At 37.8% G+C, this 22,135-nt stretch overlaps 1 protein-coding gene across 2 annotated transcripts in view; it reads right to left on the reverse strand.

Moving 5' to 3' along the window:
* The window catches only part of OSBPL10 (oxysterol binding protein like 10), a 109,554-nt gene that overhangs the window by 38,259 nt on the left and 49,160 nt on the right, over nt 1–22,135 (reverse strand). For both annotated transcript variants that reach the window (XM_082754406.1, XM_082754405.1), the window contains exon 5: nt 9,045–9,255. In XM_082754406.1, coding sequence (XP_082610532.1) covers nt 9,045–9,255 — 211 coding nt within the window. The remainder of the gene's footprint in view (nt 1–9,044; nt 9,256–22,135) is intronic.

A 22,135-nucleotide genomic window follows, 5' to 3' on the forward strand; every position in this document is an offset into this window, starting at 1 on the left:
CACCTAATACAGTGAAGATATTTACCATATCTTATAAACATAGATTGGTACCAGAAGAAAAGTGCCTAACCATTTAGTTTTTGCATCAGACTCCAGTCCAAGGACTAGTTCAGGTAATATCCTGTCCACTCCTCCCATTTATTCTGCCTGAAACCAGAGTTTCAGAAATAAAGTACAGCTGCTAAGTGAGTTTACTAGAACTAAAGCTCTTCCTAGATTAAGTGCTCAAATGTTTAATCTCTACTAAGATCATAATTCAGAAGAGTTCTCATTAGGAAGATACACACTAAATATGAATCAAACAGAACTAGATATCAGAAAAACCTCTATTGCTGGGGACACCTGATTCCCAGGACAGGCCAGTATTTAGGGAAGATAACACAGAAAAAAAACGATCAGCTAGGAAGGCTCAGTTCCTCCCTCACTGCTCTAAACACAGTATCACCCTTCAAATCAGTAGCCCTCAGCATAGGGCTTAAATTTCAGCTATTAATTACATGCTGTTATAAAATACAGAGATATGGATAAGAAAATTGCAGCTTTTCAGTCATTACCATGATATGTGTATGAAAACACAATTAGTGCCACCAGGAGAATCTCTTTCTCTCATCACTGCCAACGTTTTGAGATGATCCCAATGAACACTATTTACATTAAAGAACATGCAATTTCTCCTTCTTTATCACCAGTGGTTAATTGTAAGATCCTAGAGGTCGCCTCTAATTAAGATAAATGGTTTGATCCGGTGAGATGATGCTGTGTACTGTTATATTCTCTTAACATTTGTATTATTAAAAATAGGTCACAAATCCTATAGCTGAAATCTTACTAAATTCCAAAGATAAAATAATTACAGGACATTCCTCTCAGCTAAAATGGCACTAAATTTTGATGGCATGATAAAGCTTCAGGTCTACTTGCTTAGCGTGATTGTGTGGCACCAACTTGTGAATAAACTTTAAGCAAATAATGTAAAATGATTTTCAAAGACTGGAGAAAATGGAGAAAAACATCTTTTTTATAATATTTATTGCACATAATGACTTAAATTTCCCACTGACAAAAGAACATCTTTGTGTCTCTCATATTAGGCCTTTATTTTATATACTGCAAAGGCTTTTGGGTTATAGTAACTTTGAGGACTATGGCAGTAGATGTTTTTAAGTCCAGACTGAGTTGTGCAAACCACGAGAGAAAAAATAGTCTCTTTGTTTGACTTGCCCTACACATTGCTCTTACAGATCATGAAGCCAACATCTTATCCCATTCCAAAAACAGAATTAAATCTACACATGGTAACAGCATACGTGGCAAGACATGAAGAGTTCTGTGACTACTCATAGTTTCTCTTTAGGTCTTGAACAACTATAAAAATTGAAAAAAAAAAAAAAAAAAAAAAAAAGGATAACCACAGATCCCTCAAAACAAGGTCTGATTCAGAGGATAATCTGAAGATACTTCTGGCAGATCCAAAATGGACCATCACTCTGCATGGGAAGAAGGAAGCATACCTTCAGCATTTAGGGATAAAACTAAGTTAGAAAACTTCAAATAAAGAAGTTTGTTCCTTGGAGGGAATTCACAAGGCTGTACATTGCTAAACTTGTTTCTTTTATTTCTGTCTTTCTGGTGTTAATTCATACAGATTTCAGAGAGGGAACAGAAAAATAAAATAAAATCAAGAAAATAAACTTGTTTCACTTCAGCAAAGAGTTTTATGGAGCATACCTATGCTTCTCATTCTTCATTACTTTGCAGTAAGTAATCTTGGTCTATTTTTCTGTTTCTCCCTGTCAAACAGCTGAAAAGTGAATTATTATCGTTATTTTCCCATTACAGAAAAACTAAAAAAAATTGGACTGACTGCTCTTTATGCAACTCTTTGAAAATACATCATCCACTCATTTTCTTGGGCTATCTGTTTTCTCTCTTCATACACAATCTGTTTGGCCTTTACTTTTAATTAATATATTTTTTTAATAAATTCATTTCTGTAAATAGCCACAAGTGAAAGCCATTTGAATAAACACCTTGCTTCAGGGGAAATTTGCAAGCGTGAACATTTACTTAGCCATCATTTACATATTTTTTTAAAAACACTCTATCAGTTTTGCTCTTCAGTACAAACACACCTAGTAAAAAGGCGATTTACTCCTTCATCTTTCTCCCCACGTTTTAAACCCTCTCACAGAACTAGAATCTGTTAGAAGTATGCAAGCGTGTTTTTCTATCTGTCCCAGGGGCAGCGCTATCTCTTGCAGAAGAGTATACCTTGTCAGCTTAATCAGTTTTTTTAAGCAGATCTTAACTATACCTTAGGAACTAGCCAACACCAAAAGGATGCTAAGATGTAAGGTCCAAAGGATAAAGCACATCTGCTTCTCAAACACCTCTTCACGTAAGAAAAATCATTGTGTTCGAGTCTGCCTGCCTGGAACCAGACTACTCTGCAGAGCAGACGTATGCAGTAAAAAGCAGCCATATACCACAGAAACCTAAATTAAAAGTCAGCTCTCTGAGCAAGTTGAAAAAATTCCAAGCCCAGTTCTTAAGTGCCATCAGGGAGTATCTGACAATCTTTAATCTGCAAATCTGCTCTGAGGCGGCAGCATTCTTGTTTCATCCCAAGGGAGTTGCCATATACTCAATATAGTCCCCTACTTCCCAGACAAAAGCAAAGTGTGAAGAGAGAATTCATTAGAAATAATCTTCAAATCAAGTTAAGATCAGAATAAAACCCCTATACAGAGAAAGAGGACACAAAAACATAACTCCTACTCTACTCACATATCAGTTGTACGCCAGAAACAGTCTCATGTGTGCTAGTAGAAATTACATTTGCCACAAACAGTATAAGTAGTTGTTATCTATTTATTGAATCAAATTATTTTATTGGAATTTATCCTCCTTTCCCCAGACTAAGCAGATATCTGTGAACAACATGATCCACCCCAGCAGAACTGCCATCTTCACTGCCTTATGGTGTACTAGATTTTCTATCACGAGTTCATTACCATTCTTCTAAAGACTTCATGAAACAAATAAACAAAATAGTATGAGAAAAAGTTTAATCTTCAATGTTCATTAAGAACGGGAAGAAACTGCTGTCACTGACTGTTTTTAAGAAAGATTGTTGTTCTGTTCTCAGTCCTTGCCTAAGACAGCAGACAGAAAGGTAAATTCAATTCTTATTTGATGCATTTCATCATTCTAAAGAAGTTCTCCAGGAAGACATTCACAAATGCTACTTTATTATTTGCTTTACAACTATAAAAGGCACCACACCAATTAAAACAAAACATCTGTTTCTGTAGTAAACCTTGCAGAAATTGGAAAGGATGTACCAAATACACTATTAGTAAAATCAACCAGATCTCTGCCACCTGCATGGTGCTGGTTATATGCTTCCAGGGGAGAAAAACAGCCTAATTTCCCTGGAAGTTCAGTGTATATGTATACACAAACCTGCAGTTCTCATAGAAAGTACCCCAAAAAGAGCTTTCTTCCAGCCCCTCGACACCAATTTCCACTACAATGAACAGGCAGCAGATAAACCCCAACAAGACAGGGAACATATCTACACAAGCACAGCACACAGCCACAGCCTGCTCTCCTTTGCCTATGGCAATGCTACAGCTCACAAAAACCATCCATTTCAGATGGCACGACAGAGAGCATCCTCCCCGAGTGCCCTCAGGAGAAATGGGTTTCCCCTTCACAGTTGCACACAGCAGAAGGGAGGGAAATTATCCCCAAAGAGGAGGTTTGGAGTAGATTTTTCCAGTTAAGCATCATGGATCATTTTCTTTCTTTGATTCCAGTTTCCTAGGTATGCAGTGTACCTTCACACTACGTTTTCCTATAACTGATGCATGAAACATGCTTAACACCTACCTCAATTCTACAACAAAACTTTTCTATTTTTAAGTTCTCTGGTCTTGGCTTACAGACTAAAAAAAAAAAAAAAAAAAAAAAAAAAAAAAACCATTTTTAACCCAGCACAATCGTAACCTAACATTGATTGCTACAACTCTTACAACATACTGTAACTACACTGTAACAAATATTCCCTTAACAATTCAACACTAGCCCTCCAGGAGAGACCAAAATTAGATGTGTATTCCTTCCATGGCCAGGGACAGACACAACAGTTTTACTGAATCCTACAGGACGCTCAACGAGCAACAGCAAGCTGCACATCTGTTTTTCGGATTAGAAGAACAATGTTGTATTTGCAAATGCTGCGCAAGGACTAGAAAATAATGCTATCTTTCAAAAAAAAAAGAAGACCATATAAGGAATCACGTATTAGTATACACAAAACAGCAAACTGTTTTGGTTGGTCTCAACAGAAGCAAATCTAGAGCTGATATATTTAAGGGGAACCTGACTACGTGGAACTCAGTAATTTACACAGGTAATAACTACTTTTTTCTCCCATCTTTCCTCATCCTTTCCTGCCCCCCAGGCATTCAGGGGGGAGTTGGTGGTGGCAGGAATTGAGCAAGGAAGAGGATTCCCCTGCACAATTTTCTCTCCTCTTGCCATCTGTACTACAGAAGAATCCCTGTTTGTCATTTGTCTCCAAATTAAAAGCATCTAGATTTTCTTTCCTGTACATTTATTTGCTCAAAAGGAGGCACCAGAGAACCCGGTTAAATAAAGTTCAAATACTTCCCCCTCCCAGACTCCAGAATCATCTTCAATCCATTTCTTGCCATGGAAGAAAAAAAAATTTTTAAGCAGCATTTACACACCCAAATGAACATCAGAAAATACATGGTGAGGACGATCGTGTGTTTTTGTTGTTGTTGTCTTTTAAAGGTAAACTAAAAATAACTCCTCAAAGGAAAAAAAATATATTCTATGACGCACTTCAGAAAAGTGGTAAGTGAAAATTAAAAATATATGAGGGAATTCCTGTCTGGGACATCGTTTATTCAATAAATGAGTGTCTGATGTGAAACGATTTAAATAAGGGATTTATCTGCACAGGCTGCTGACTGCAAGACAGGATTCTATTTGCCAAGGTATTAAAATAAAAAGCAGACCTAAAACACAGCATAAGGTGATAAATCAGCTTTAAAACAAATTACTTAAGTTTGCTGCATTCTCAGTTTGGGACAGGAGGAAGGATGTTAACCATAGCAGTCAACAAGCTTTAGAGACATTCTTCTGCCAAAGGATACACAAGGAGAAAAGTAACACCAAAAGTTTTGAAGTTTACATAGAGACAACGTTTCTCTGCTGCATTTTTATTTAAAAAGCCACCTGCTTCCTTTCTGCATGCCAAATAAACCTGACCTTCTCACAAGGCACATGAGCATTTGCTAATGCTGATTAGCAAATGCTATACACTACACTACTAGGTGACATCCTTGGCCAATTGGAAAATCCTTGAAATGCTTCTTCCTCCTACAAAAAAAAAAAAAAAAAAAAAAATCCCAAACCCCAATGAAACTCCTAAGAATAGGTGCAATCCCTCATTTTCACCTTACACTGTATGTAACCAATACTTTCATCTAATAATACCCTTCTCCAGCACATTTACAATTAAAGAAAAAAAATTACAAAGCATTTAGCCAGAGATCAATGCATATACTTTTAATGGAGACAGCTAGATATGAATATGACATTGTTTTACCCCAAAGTAGAAACACAGACAGAATTTTTGCTTCACTGGCTGTTCTTGTTGATGCACGTCCAAAATCGAGCACTAACAAAAAGAGAATCACAAAAAACCTTTCCTTGAATCTTTACTGTGGGAATGAAACATGTGTTGACTACCCTTCAAAAAAAGATTGAAGATTTCAGTTTAATCTTCATAACTGCTTGCAGACTTGAGGTATAAGACTGACAACTTGAAAGAAACACGAAGAGCTCAAAATCACATCTTTCTTAAACTATTTCACGCCAAAACATGTCATAAAATATTTAAAGTCAAGACCCACACAATCCTAGATACTGGATCAGATCTATCTAATCACACGACTGGAAAACAAAACAATAAAAAAGTTACCTCAAAAGTAGCATTTTTTTTAATTTTTAAAAAGTTACAGTCTACAAATCTGTTTAAAATAGTAGCTATTTAATAACTATCTTTGCGAGTGCATTCTCTAAGTATTATGTGAGAAACTCTCAGCTACTTTAAGTCCTTGCTGTAGAAGCATTCAGATGGCAAGGCCTACGGTGCACAGAGAGAAAGTTAACAATCCATGCACAACTGGCCATAATGACTTCAAGAACAGAAGCAGGGTAAAGGTACAGAGAAAGTAGATACTATCTACTCTTCTGGCAGTTCTTTGTATTTAGGACATAATAGCATGAGCATTTCATTCTGAAGGAAGGTGAAGTCAAAGGTAAGTTTAATTTAAGAAAGTTAAGTCATTGCTTATTTCTCACACTCTACAAGGGAGTGCTGCTCTGCTTTGTTGGACCACCTTCATGAACTGTAGGCTAGAATTCCTACCTTGTCTGTCTGTGCAACAGCCTGAGGATCTTGTCCCCATTGCCTTTCCACAGGATTTATTCAACTAGAATCTTTGGATGCTATGTAGCAGGTAATGATGGCACTTGGATGGAAACGTTTGGCAATATATTGAACAAGGCCATCACATCATCCTGGAAAGATGTTTTAGACTTTCTATCAGATGAACATATGGCTTTTAACCTAACAAGCCATTTTCACCTGACCGTATCAGGAGGTGATAATAAAGGTCACCGTTTGGTTGCTCCTTCTGGATATGCAATTAAAAAAAATTCACCTGGAGGACACAGAATCAAAATGAAATATATCATCTCTCAGAGTTAGAGTTTGCTAGATTACTTAAAGGCATTAGTCTGATTAGGTACGAGTTTATTCAGCTTTGATGACTCTGAAACTCTACCGACTCAGCAGAAACGTTAAGTCCACCAAAGTACGCCTGAGCAAGATTAACTGGGTAGGAAAATCAGTAATCAAGACTTTCATGCCAGGTTCTTTCAGGCAACTGTGTTGCATAACAAGTCCTGGGGAAAAGAAAAGGAAGAAAAAGTAGTAATTTCACAGATTTTTGAGGGAGAATAGTCTAAATATTTCAGCAGCTTTTAGTTCCCCCCTCTCTCCCTCTGTCTCCCTCTCTCTAAATTACATACCAAATAAGCACACCTACACACTGAAGGATTAACTGTTTGCATTCGGGTTCTCACAGTTACACTGAAGATGCTGATATGAACAAGTGCTACAGAATTTCAGTTCCTGAAAGAATTCTCGTACAACTTTAAAGTCTAAAGGGAAAACAAACAAATAAGAATACTTATTAAATTTTGTTAAGTCCTTTATAATAGCAGCTTTCAACATTTTTAGGGGAGGGAGAAGGGATTAAAAAAGGGAACCCCTTTAAGCGAGTACTAGTGTTATATTTGTTTTTCCCTGCTATTGTGCACAGATCTGCAAAAATCATTATCAAGTCAAAACACAGCACTGATTTAACAGAAGATTACTTGGACAGAGATTCAAGGGCATGTACGACTCAAGTCATCTATCTCTGACAGTTCACTTAGATCACACGGACATGAAAAACAACCCCCAGGGACTTTGAAACTGGAAAGTGACTTTTCTTTGAAGGATGCTTTTCATCTTTGATCCAACCCATTCTCTTTTGAAATGACATTATATCAAAGAATTCAATTAAAGGCACTTTATCATTACTATTAAGATATGTGCAAGTTTTCTGCATTTTTTAAGTTAAAACCAGAATACAGAATTGTGTTGTTGTTGTTCATTTACTTTACTCTCTGAAATATATCAGAATCTGGATTAGGGAAGTCACAATATGCCATAGTATAGGCATCAAAGTTTTTAACTGTCTTTTGGTTGTTGTTGTTGGTTTTTTTTGTTTGTTTGTTTTTGTTAGTGGTAGTAGTGGGTTTGTTTGTTGGTTGGTTGGTAGTTGTTTTGTTTTGTCTTCCTAAGGGCCCTTTTAATGTCATTTCCCTACTTCTCAACTGACCCTTTCACATTTCTATTTTCCCCACAGTGGGAATTCATCAGAAGGATTCTTCTTACTCAGTTGTCTCAGCAGCCCTGAGGGCATATCCTGCCCTGTAATAAACTTTCTGCAAATAAGAATGTTTTGTCTTTTTGATTTTCAGTACTTTTGTGTGTTTTTCTTCATGTTTTGTTCTTTAAGGGCCTACTTGACGTTGGATTATGTTGTTGATTTACCTACAAAAAAAACATAAAAAGCCACCCCATTTCCAGAAAAGCCACCCCATTTTTGCTGCTGCTCCTCCTCCTCCATTTATATCATGTCCTGCTCCTGTGCTTACACTAGGCAGTATACCCCTGAGAAAACAATGACCATCCTTTCAGAAAGGTCTGACTTCCTATATTATTGATAGAGTCCTACAACTGTGTGAATTAAAAAAATTGAGCTGCATGAGGACTTGGGAGGTTCATGCCTGCAATGCAGAATGACACAGTTTTGACTTTTTAGGTTCATAAAAATTTGACAGCATTTTATTTTTATATATATATATATATTTTTTTTTAATAGAAACATGGAGATCTCTTCCCAGACTTAAATAAAACCACTTATAAAACCACTAATTGGAATAAATCTACCTCAGCAGGATTAATCTTTTTATGTAAAAAACTAGAAATATGATTTTTCACTGTAACACTGCATTTTTATCAAACACAACTGTATTGTGATTTCAATCTCTACATAAAAATACCAAGCAGGTTCTGCACTGTCTTTAAGAGCAGAGGCTTATCTATCTGTTCTCCATGCCACTTTTTTCCCCCTCCCTGTCTTGCTGTCTTCAAAACCTAATTTCCCTATGAAGATTTAGGACAACATCTTTTTTCCCTCTTTTCCAATTTCAACATTTTGCAGCTTTTTTTTAGGCTAAGAGAAAAATGCTAATACTTGATGCTGCAGAAGCTTACAAGCTGCTCAATCCAACTGCTCTTTGAGGAAGGGTTCATTTTGCCTTCTTCAGTAGCATAACAAAAAACCCTAAGGCATGTAAAAAAAATACCCAAGAGCGCTTGTGCTCACCTGATGACAGTGACCTGTTATGGTGCTGGCCCACTTGATGCATGCTTTGCTGTAATAGAGTCAGGCATTCTCCAAGGCAGCTCAGGGTGGCAGCAGAGGTAGCTTTTAAAAGCAGCAAGTCCTGATCCAAGGCAGAAAGGGGTCCAGAACTTGGGAGAGCTTCGATGGCTTGTACGAGATTCTTCTGTTGTCCCTCAACTTGACTCATCATCTGTAAAGGTGCAAAAACATCTGATGCCATAGGAAATATCACAACGTAGCTGTTAAATTCCTACAGGTTGATGTAGTAACTAAATGTAAAGAACAACAAATGAATGTTCATGTTATGATGCAAATATACCATAAATTTACCTACAAAAACAAAGGGCTTAAGACTACCAAAGACCTGTGAAAATGTCAAGACTATGTTAGAGAAAATAGTCTCTTAAAGTAGTAGGTTCCTGGTAGGTGTAATAGCAACTCATACTTTCTGGAAGTATTTAAGGAAACATACGAAAATTCTACTTCCTTCTCTGTTACCAATTTAGACTTGAATTTTCTTTCCTAGGTCCATGACCTGAGACACCCACAGAAAATACAGCATTCATCTTCTTCCTTTCCTACATGAAACATCTAGCCACAGTTTAAGAACAAACATTTTTCATTTCTCAAGCATTGGTAAGGAATTATTTTGAAAAAATAAGGTGACTTGGAAGTTTACAGGCATTGCCATAGGATGCAACTTAGAATACTTATTTACTATCAGATATGAATACCAGCTGTCGGGAAGAAAGTTAATCTGTTTCTAGATTTGAACCAACCAGACAAAGATAAAATGCACGCTTGTAGAGCAGATAAAAACATTGCATGAGCAGGCTGTTCTTTAAATAAACTGGCAAGCTTCCAAAAATCCTTCCTATAACTAAAAGAAAAAGATGTTTAAAAAATCTGTTTTTACAGCTTTTCATAAATTATACATGCATACGATGGGACTCTCTCATACTTACCGTTCCTTAAGATAAGAAAACACCTTCATGTACCACACCACACTTGGGAGTATCTTTGAAATAATCATGCCTGTAACTACAATCATACACATTTGAGACAAAACTCAAATTCATTCTGGACCTTTTCTTTAACGTACTGACTTATGTATATATACAGCTTATGTCTAAAGAGCCAGAGTTATGTATCTCATCTCAAAAATAATTTGAGGATTGCGTCAGCCTTCCGGACATCTCGAAGTGGTGGTGTTTTATCCCCACAAGTTTGTCTACTGATCAGATACCCTAACAAAGACAAGTTATGGGCACACATAAAGCTGATTTTAAACATAAGATTGCAAATCTCTTATTGCCAAACGATGTAAAGTACTTACATCCAACTCCCAAATATCAAGCTCTCACTCAATTACAGAGAAGATCCACACCATCTAAGTAATGACTTCGCTTAAGACATTGCAATCTTTCTTCAATAATGCAGCATCACACTTCTTCCCTTCCACACCCTTTGGCAAGATATAGCAGAAAGGATATATACTACCAGACAGAAAACTCAGTTAACAAGAACAGAGTTGCTTAGTATCTTTTTCTGCTGCAGGTGCAAGATCTATCAATATAAACCCAAGGTTCAATTACCCGTGGGAGTCCATGCTGAATAACGGTTGCCATGTGTTGAACTCTCTTAAAAATCTCATTTTCCAATCTTTCTATTTTCAGTATAACCGCAGGCTCACGATCCTAAAAGGCGGATGAAATAGTAGAAATAACCTACCAATCCTCTTGCCAGACTGATACAAGAGAAAAGTCCTTTTACATTCTCAAAAGCTTGCAGCACCCTAAAAAACAGCTTCCTAGAAAATACAGAAAGATGATATCATGTGCCAGCTATTCCACCCAAACTCCAACCAATGTGAAGAAAGGGCTGGAGGGCAGAAATTTTTATGTGTGTTTCTAGAGTGGGACTTTTAAGCTAAACATGAAGGTTATTCCATGATTGTCTTCTTATTACTTCTCTTCCTCCCCTTCTCTTTTGCTAAATCTGATGTTTTTACATAATCTAAGAAACTGCTATTTGAAGATTACATGCTTTGAAAAAAAAAAAAAAAGATCAATTTTAATAGGTTTATGAAGCATGCAAATTCAATCTCACAGCTAAAGTTCAAGCTCTAATCATGGCGAGAGATAAATCAAAGTCCAACTCCTTCAGCGATTCAAATGAATCTCATACGTGGCCGTGATCACAGAACGTCAATGCTGCTGGCAGTCACCACGCGATCCATCACATTAACTGCAGAGTTCCTGTACCAGCTCACTGACCCCCAAAATATGTTGGCTTAATTATTACAAGGTTCATGTAACAGAGTGGATTTTTCTCTAATGCAACAATTTCTAGATTAAATCCCTGAAGAAAGCATTTCAAGGAAGGCACTTTGGATTGGGGCACCTATGCTGCACGTAACACAACAGTCATCATCTCTTCTCTAATACAGGCAACCAATAACCCAGCCAGCTCAGAGCACACGAGGAGGCTGGTGGGACACTATAAGGTCAAAATAAATTTATAACCTGGTTACGTATATGAAAGGTATCGCATTATAAAGTCACAGAGTGATAAAAGGCGGTTTATTTTGCTAAAATGTGCGATAACAGTGAGCTAGATGCAGTCTGGAAAATTCAGGATCTTGAGATGCTCCTTCTTAAGAAAACTATTTTAAACATAACGTCTTCCTAAAAAGAATAATTTCACTGAAAAAGAAAAAAAAAAAAAACTTACAGGTTTACACTCGAGTTTCTCAAAAGCTTTCAAAAAAAGTCTAAACACTGTAAACAACAAATTCAAGCTCCATTTGTCCAACCTACTGTAATGTGAAAAGTGTATGATGAACATCATGATTTTTCATTATTATTATTGTCTTTTTGAAGCATGGTTTGCTTCCCATAGCCTCCCTACACTGCGCTAAGTATACCAATTAATAAGTTCATATTGAGTACACTTGAAAAGGAAGAATGGAAACTCAACTCAAAGATTAAATACTCATCCTTGCAAACAAATTATAACAGAATTAAGTGAAAGGCTGTTGAAGGAAGCTACATAAGAAACTTAGTTTAATTCCCTGCTGAAAATTAAAATGCTGAGATCTTAACAGTTAGCATTTAAAAACAGCGGCCAAAGCTTTAGAAGAAGCCGAAGTGTTATAGGTTTGGTGAGTTTTATTTGTGAAGTAACTGCAAAATCCAGAAAGACTGGAAGGAGCTGTGCTCTCAGGTTATTGCCAAAAAAAGAATCAATCTTATGCAGATTTTTACAGTAAGATGTGCACAGTCAATTTTAATTCCATTTGTCAGAAAAGAGAATTAGACAGAGTACGACAAAGGCAGCCAGGATAAGCACCTTTAGGAACTGCCCGAACCTCAGGTTGTGCTCCAGTTTTGAGAAGTCACACACCACGTACCTGAGCTCCAGAGCACAGAGGGTCCCTTCAAAGCCAAAACAAAAACCAGACCAGCACAGACACACACACTCACGTAAGTGAGCCACACTCCCCTATAAAAAGAGCTCAGGAAAACAAATTGAAGGTATGGCTGGGAGTCGATGGATCACATTCTCCCTGAAGACTGTGCAATAAAATTGAATGGAAAATTGCTTCCCTCCCTTTCCCATCCTGAACAAGACTGTGAAGTTGAAACCCTTTCTGATACTTTGAAGCAACTGAAATATTTTGTTTTCATCTCTGTGCAATCACTTTTCATACTTTCTATTTTCTTTGTTAGAAATAGCATACATTTCCAAGGATCTGCTTCCACAGGAAAATAAAAATCCAAAATAACATTTCCATTTTCCCCTTCCTTGCTTAAAGGGCAAATATATTCTTATACATCTAAGAGAAGAACGTAAGATAAACTGATCGCAGAGCTTAGGAAATGTTTGGAAAAAGTGACTGAATGTTTGCAGTTAGCACCTAGCCCCAAGCTCTACAGCCTAGAGTTAAATTCTTCCCAGTTTACAATAAAAAGTAAATAAAAACAATTGTTTACTCTCCCTTTATCAAAAATGAAGTATCGTTGTGGGTCTTAATATTCTCTACCTGACCTAAAGTTAGCTTGAAAGAGGCCTTTTTAATTCATCCTTTCCATGCTACCTGCTGGCAATGTTTCTATGCAACATTAGAGCTGTGGTAAAAGCAACTGTTCAAGGTGCCTGAAGCAGCAGAAGACACCAAGAACAGCAGCTCCTCTGTAGGATTCAAAGCATTAGAAGTTGACAAGCATTTACTGCTCATGTGCATGGCTTACTCTTTTAGCCATCTTCAGCTTGCAGTAGGAGAGCACAAGTAGACCACATTGTATGTTTCCTATTAACAGTTATTCCTGAAGCTGGAAGGAGATGCAGACCTTTTAGCCAGCCAGAAATTCTCCGATACTGTCAGCATTCCTCTGGGTAACACCACCCACGAAGAAAGCTGCCACTTGACAACACCTTCACAGAAAACCAAACAACAGCAATTACCTCTGACATTTGCCTCAGTAGGTCATCCACCCTCTACTGCTTGCTCCAAAACAGCCCCTTCCCAGCTGCTTTTGCTGCCTGCTTCCTCCCCTCCCCAAACCATCCTACACCCTGTGTGATTCGTGTGGTTGCTTTCCCTACTTACTCAGTCACAGCGACTGCCAACTACTCATTGCAGCTGGTATTCCACCTCCTGGATCTTCCTCTTGTGAACACGCTGCCAACGTTATATGGCACCATATCATTACGTAACGAGATCCCAAACAAATCAGTAACTAGAAATGACTCTGTTCTCAGGGTCGCCCGGACAGTATAGGCTTTGAGACGTATTTTTTTGCGAATCCAGAACATTTCAGACACATTAAGAAGAATGAAGAGTCTTTCATACTGTAAATTAGCTAAAATTAGCAACTAAAAATTAATTTAAGAAATAATCAAGAAAAATTGAGGTGTTATTTCTGTGCTAGAAGAAAAATTACAGTAATTCAATATTTTGTTAACGTACTAGACGATATATTAATCTTTCCCAAACAGAGAAATCATATTAGAAACCTGAACAGCAATTTTGATTTAAGGTTTCAATTTGTTTCTGAAACTACAGAGAGAGAAAATCCCAATTATGAAGCCTAATAATAAACTCTTTTAAAGATTTTTGTCCTCCTATCCTAGAACAAAGATAAACTGGAACTTCAAAAGGATGAAAACTGAACAGCCACACACAAATGAAGAGCATATGACTGCCTCTGACATGGTTTCATCTACATTGGAAATGCTCGTTATCTCCAGGACTAACAGACCTAAGTCTGTTTGTCTGGCCCAGATGGGTATTACGATAATCGGAACATCTTTATTTCTACAATTACTGACCTTACAGGACTTCACCAAACTAGCAGCACATCACAACAACCTAAAGCAAAAAACAACTTTACATCATTTACCAAACTGCCCAATTCACAGGATTCTCAGGGGCATCCTAAGACACAGTGATTTCAAGCTCCCTGAAGCCAAAGAAGAATGACATCAGCCATATTACATCAAAGGGTAAGCAAACATTCTCCCCCTTCCTCACACAGGCCATACAGAGCATAGCAAGAAAACAGTGTCATCAATCCTGTTCTCATTTATGAAGATTTAAATACTAGAGACCATCCTACCTCTCTTTGGAATATATAACTTGAGGAAGATTATTCAGACCTTCCCAGGACTGAATAATTCATCTGACACAAGCAATTTATATTTTAGCATGTGCAATTTTCCTTTTTGCAATTGATCTTCACACATATTGAATCATTTTATAGTAGGTATTACAATACTCCTACCCATGTGTACAGCAAAAAAAAATCCAAAACACTCCAGAGAAGGAAAATATTCTTTTAGCAGCACTAAGAACCCACAGAAATTCTATGTTGTCAAGTTGTGACATGCTAGAAATCATTCATCAAGGACACATTTAGCTCTATCAGTTAATACCACTCTTTCTCAACTTACTGTTCTCTGCGTGGGCTGTCAGTAATACCACCACTAGCAGCACGTTGGCTGCCTAGTCACCTCTGGGCATTTCCTCTGGAAGATTTAATGCAGTAATTTTTATTTTTAAAACCTTTCCATTGCTGACAGTAGGCAAGTTGAAAACAATCATAAAGAAAACTCGGAAAATAAACACAATGCTAATATGAAAAAGAGAGCATCTGTTAAAAAAAAAAAAAAATGTTGTGGGAAAAGCTTTGGACATTTAAATAGTAATGCAGGAATTCAACGCAAATCACTTTCTTACCAACCCTAAGTCAAGTTGCATTTTTGAGAGGTTTACTGCCTTCAAAGGCAAGGAAGGCGCCAAAATGCTTCTTCATTGTTTTCTTTCTGTTATATGAAAACATGATTTCTTGCTCTCCCTTTCTCTCTCTCTCTCTCACACACACACAAACACTTTCTGGTATATTAGTTTCTTGCTTTTAGAGAATCATAACACAAGAAAAACATTATGAAAGCCATCAGGAAAGGACACAAGTAGAAGCCAGCTTTTGAAACCATCCTTAATTAGGTCATAAGTGATAGGAGTGCAGACCTTGGTTCTCATTTTTAAAAAAGCAAATATCACAGAGTTGTGTTTTTCTTTTTTTTTTTCCTCTTTTGTTTAATATAAAACGCTGCTTTTCTTAAAAAAAGGAAGCAGACGTGTAAAGAAAGAGAACCAAGTCCACAGAGAAAAAATGAAAACCTTCTAAATCATTGCAAACCCAATTCATTGGGTTGCCATGAAAGCCTAACAGTCATTGATTCTGACCTTGAGAAAGATTTCTTGCTTGACCTAGATATCAACAATCTTGATCCAGATATCGCCAACAACAATATGAACTGGCATCATATAAAAATTAAAGGCTAAAACAGACACCTAATATATACATACCAAAGCATAATAGATTCATTTGATACATACTTGGGACAAGTAAGACAAACACATGGAACTCCAATGTCACCACAGTAACTGTACAAGCCATTAATCTCACATATCATCCAACAATACAGCACAATTTCACAATTCCCACACAGGATTTCCTTGAATCTTTCCTACTTTCAACTATTTATTCTGAAAAGGGAAAGAGCATAAACATACATGCAAAAAAATGACTAATAAAAATCACTTGCTTTTTTTAGCTTGCTTCCAACCACATCTACAGAATTCAGTGCTGTCAATCACCAGCTCAGAAGGTCTACCTCTCCTATTGAAAAGTCTCTTAAATTAAGATAACTTCTACAGCTGCAGTAAAATGTGGGTTTTTTCCCCCCCAATTTAATGCATTTTTATTTTGAGTTAAGCATTAATACCTAACCACAGCAAAGCAAGATAATTTTTGCTTGGGCTTAATTTCTGTAAAGTGTTCTGACTCCCTCAAGGTCACTCAATATATGCATCTTACTGCTTGGCAAAAGAGATTTCCTGATAGGGATTTATAGGCTTCCCCCTTTTCTTCAGTAAAGTCACACCCATAAATATTTTAATAGGATTCCATCAATAGCACGCAAACTAGGAAGGCAAATTAGAGCTTAATATATAACTAAAGTGAAAGAGATTTACACAGCAGTTGTTGCTAAAGGCACTGCAATCTATAACACTGATCTCTTATAAGGAGTATTTTGCATTTTAGCTCTGAAAATGTCTAGTGTGGAAACACGTACAAGACCAGCTGACCACAAATGTGCTTAAACTAGAAATAAGAGATTTGCATACTTTGCTTACAGTAAAACCTGAAGTTTTAACCAAAAACGGCCTCCTTGAGCTGTGAGCTGAAGGGAAGTCTATCCAAAAAGCTTCAGTCTGGATGAAGACCCACAGTAGCCTCTGTGAACATCACTATGCTAATGAGAAAAACTATTTTATGAAAGGATCCTGGAATACTAAGTGAGATACTCTGAAAGCCTCTTGGAAAGATGGAACCAGATAATGACGTCCATATCAATTGTCCTTTCTTGATTACTCCTTCCCTCCCGTTACAAAGAAAAAGCACGTAATTCTCTATTATTGTCACCTCAGGGTAGCAACCGGCTTGACCTCAATTATTTTAAAGATGCAAACAATGAACAGTGAAATTGGAATGACTCTGTTATGTAATAGTTATTAAGGCTTAGACACACACATCCTACCAATGAAGCTTCAAAGGAGCAAGTTAATTTTCACTTGGCATGCAATTTGCAGACAGAGCCACAAAAAGTGACAGAACAAACAGAACTCTACCTCTGACAATCAGGGTGGCAGCTAAGCACCAGGGCACATTTTCTTTTCAATTCTTGCCTCTTCTTTCACAATTCTATTTCTTCCCTTGGAGAAGGAGAAAGAAAAAGAAAAAAAAAAAAAAAAGGAAAAAAGCCTCCCTACCACCATGTGCTATTCTGTTCTCTTTTCCCTAACCAGAAATCCACATAATCTCTGTTAAGGGAACAACTGAAAAGCCAGTTGCTACATATCTTCATTGTCTCAGCTGACAAAACATAATTTCCTTTGGGGTTTTATTTCGTCTTTTTTGCTCAGTCTTCTCATAGTGCACTCCACAGGGTGGTTCCTTGTGAGGAAACAGAGGAACAAATGTCATTAGGACTGATTCTAAAAGCAGAGCTTGGCTTGGCTGTTTCTTTTCCTTAGCTACTGCTTCCAGTCTGCTGTTTCCATTGATGCTGATGCTGTTCCACTGGTCACTATCACTAGCCACACTTTCAAGCTCCCTTGCTGTTAGTTGCACAGCTACAATAATCAGACTGTATTTTGCAGATCTTCATAGTTTGTTTTTGCCTTTTTTTTTTTTTTAGCCCGTGATGGCTGTTGGATATGGAGGGAGAGAGGAAAGGTGGGACAAAGGGTCTTTTTTTGGAGATGTATCTGGAAGCTTTAAATATTAGTAACAAAAGTAATCCACTGTCCTGAGAAATTCTCAAACTTGTGCAATTCAGGAATGCATGAGGAACCACTTCCTTTCCTTCAGTACTTTAAAACAGGCAGCAGATCAGCAAGAAAAGAAGCTGACCTAGCCACCTGTCTCACAAAAACATCTCTGTTCAGAACAAAAGCCAGGATATTCTTAACAGATCTAACACCAAAGAGCGTATGAAATCTGTAACAGCACTGAAACACTGGAAGAAAACAATTCCTCTGATGGTCAGCTATCTTCAGGCTGTTTCACAGAGCCAATCAGCAAGTCTTCAAATGAGAAGGTTTTTATTTATTTATTTACTAAACTAAGATTTAAGATCCAGCTTCTGTAATAAAATCCAAGGAAAAAAGCCTGATGCAGACAAGCACTGCTCATTGACAGAGTCTATCTCCACAAATCAGGGTGAGCAGGCTGTGCTTCTCTCCCCCTCCGCAGGCTGAGTATCAGTCTAACACTGGTCATTTTGCCACTGGAGGGAGCAGTCTGGGAATCGGTGCCTATTTTTTGCAGGAGATTGAGCTGGTTTTCTTATTTGCCTGTTGTACTAGAGCTCCCTAGGGATACTCCATGCATGTGCAGGTAATGCATGCCATTTGCTGCCTGCAAAAGGTTTGTACCAAAGCACAACTAGTAACTGCTATGTTTCCCCCCCACATCTCTCAAGCTCTTTCCTTGAGTATTTGCTTCTTAATAGTCACTTATTTAGACTTACTGTTTGCTATTAAAGATGACTCAAGGGGAGCAGGGTGTAGGGATCTTGTGGTAAAGGCACAGAGAAGAGTAGAAGCACACAGTGGCTGCCAAGGTTGATGGGATATTTTCCCTCTGAGTTGCTCCCAGGGATCAAGAACCAAAAATTGAAAAGCAAAAGGAAAGAGCCTGCAATTTCAAGTAAATCTTGGACAGCAACTGGCTGCCATCCAGCCAAGCAGGAAGCACATTGTTGTATTTTAAACCACAGAATGCAGCACTGAGAACACAGCTTCTGAAAAGCTTCTTGTAGAAAATTAGATTGTTTAATTTTAATATAAGGATTACTTCAATATCTGCAAGTAAAGTCATTAGTTTTAGCGATTAAAATGTTACTCACAAGTACATTACTCCATGAGCTCTTCTGAACAGCAGCTTTTCTTACATTTCAGAAGGATTACTTCAGTTCAGTTAATAGCTACAGCACAGAACTGGAAAGCATATTTTGATTATTGACAATTAAGGTACATTTGTGAGTATTAAGCATTCAAAAGAATACCTAAAAGGTTGCTGCTAGTCATTAAGTCAACATCAGCAACCACAGAAAAATGCTATTAGTTCACCACTGTATAGCGTATTATTGATAAAAGTAATTTTTTTGTACTTTGAGTAAGATTAGTCTTCAGGAGATAAAAGGTCACATTTCACTGGATTATAAATTTTACATTTCAACACATCGATTTCTGTGGGAAACTTTGTTTCAGAATACATCACTACCAAATGTATCACTGGATTTAAAAAATAAAAATAAAAAAAAAATGTATCTTATTCTACCACAGAATATATAAACTCACCTATGGCCATACAGAGTAGCCCAGTGTGCCATATAAGCAATTCTCCAAACTTCTGATGGAGATTTCCAGTGTGTCTGTGTTGGGCTTATTTGGCAAGAGTTTGATAGCATGGGGACTTTAGGGGGGTGGCTTCTGTGAGAAGAGTCCCGGAGCCACCCCATATCAGACCAAAGCCAGCTGGCCTGTGCAGGGAGAGGCCCCTGGTGGAGCAGGCTGTCCCCCTGCAGCCCATGGGTCCCACATGGAGCAGATCTCCACGCTGCAGCCCCCCGTGGGTGGAGGAGCCCCCATGGAGCAGGTGGATGTGGCCTGGAGGAGGCTGCGGCCCATGGAGAGCCCCCACAGGAGCAGGCCCCAGGCCGGAGCTGCAGCCCGTGGGGTACCCGTGGTGGAGCAGCTTGCTCCTGACAGACAGACTCCACGGTATAGACCCATGTTGGAGCAATTCTTGAAGAACTACCGTCCTTCAGCAGTCTATGGGAAGCCCATGTTGGATCAGTTCAGGAAGGACTGCATCCCGTTGGTGCCCAACGTGGGGACCAAGCTCATGACCCTGGGATTAAGAGCGCCAAGCTCTTCCCTTTCTCATCTATCCTTAATTTACCTTCCTTTCACTCCGCTCCCAGTTAGCTACCTAGCTTGTAGTAGGTGTAAAATAAAATTTTATTTCTGTCACATCCCACCTCACTTTCATAATCTGGGGAGCCACTGTGCCAGAAAATAACTAGATTTGCTTATAACTACCATGAAGTATGCTTTAAACAACTCTCACACGCACAGTATACAGTGGAATGACCTTCAGTTTTAATCAAAGTAGGTATTAATTCCCCATCTTACAATCAGTTCAGCTCATGTTTTCTGAAAAGCAAGTGAACCGTTACTATCAACGCTATCTGCTCGTGCTGTTCCTGGGCCATAGGGGAAGCCTTGGGATAAAGCATACTCCTTTGGCTTGTGATGCTGCAAATCCACCTAAATTACTAATACAAAGAGCTGCAAATCCACCCTTTGACTTTTCCCACCATCCCAAAGCAGGCTGTCAGCTGGTTTGAAGTTGACATCAATAACTTCACAGCACTGAGGTGATTCAACGCACATTGCCATGCTTTTGAGGCAGTTTGTGATGTACTGTAGTATGGGCAAATCGCATTTATACAGCAACTTTTACACAAATTCACGTGCTTTGTGTCTGCCAGCATAGACTTACCAATAAAACTGCAATTGGATAACTGGGGATCTCTGCGAGGAAAAACTGCAAGCACTCAGCCCAGAAGAGAGTAGACATCATCATCAGAACACACTGAGCAATAGGTACAAGGATGTAAGACAACGTTTCCTCAGCCAGAGACAAGTATGCAAACCATTTTTATATTATATATCCTCTGTCAGTTACATGTATACATCTAGTAGCTGAAACACAAAGCTACAAAGGAGCGTGTATCAAATTCAGGCAGACAAAGTTTAATTTACCCCGCTGGATTAACTGTTATTAGCCATGAGGGATATGAACTATATTTTAAAATTGTCAGAAATCAGGATTGCAACCAAGAAGCAGGCAAGCAGCTCCTTAAAAGCCTCAGTGTAACATACACAAGGCTTTAAAACCATTCAAAACCTCAAAGCCAAGCGTTAGTGAGGGAAATTATAAGGACGTGTTGCAAAAGCTGCTGATCAGGTCTTTGTTAAGTAACGCATGAACCTATAGTGTTTACTATTTTCTATTTGTTGTAAAATCAAAATGTTTTTAGTATTTCTAAGTGTAGCATACAGCACTCTGGGTGTTGTACAAGGATTTGAAGATTATAATAAGTCCCTCTATAAATGTATATAATAACGTAAACGGAATAGTACACATAAAATACAAGCCATTTCTATAGTTTCTTTCTCTTGGACAGCAATTACTTAAGTGCTTTCTATACTTAATATTTGAAACTTGGGTAGCCACTTTAATATTACGCTGTCATGTGTTACCATTAACAACAATCAAAAATGTCTTCTATTTAATTTAATAAAAACAGTGCTTGAATGTGGGTTAACGAAATAGCCCATGTATTTTGGAAGCAGTCCTACCCATTATAAACACAGCTGCAGAAGTTAAGTGCACCTTGTTGTGTTAAGGGTTTGCTGTGAAGATCATCACTGCACCAGCCAGCCAGAAACCTGCACCGAAAGTAAGGCCACTAAACAAGCAGCCATGAAACGTGATCCTCTAATCTGAAAAATAAGGTTTGCAGAAGCATGTTTTCTTCAAAGCTTCATTTTCAAACTGACAACCTGAAATTGAAACTAATGCATTATCTGAGCAAGAGAACCGCCTGGTAGCTTTTCAAAATGTAGGCAAATATATGCTCTGCTCTATTTCACACAGAACAGGTGAATTCTGTTTTTATTTACAAAATTAATTGAGAGTTTTGAAGGCATGCAGAAGTTGGAGATTGAATTTCCTTCAAGTTTTATTTCTCAAGCTCCTTTGGAAGCTTACCATTTAGTTAACATTTAATGAAATGCTCTAATAACCACAAATGGTAATCCTAGTTTCTCTGCAATTGCTTAAGAAAATGAATGCTGCTATTTATGTAGCTATCATACATGTATTATCCTGAACTTAGAAAGTGCCATTTATTAAGTTATTGAA

This window comes from Aythya marila (genome assembly GCF_965140915.1).
Source record: "Aythya marila genome assembly, chromosome: 2".
In the NCBI taxonomy this organism is placed as follows: Eukaryota; Metazoa; Chordata; class Aves; order Anseriformes; family Anatidae; genus Aythya; species Aythya marila.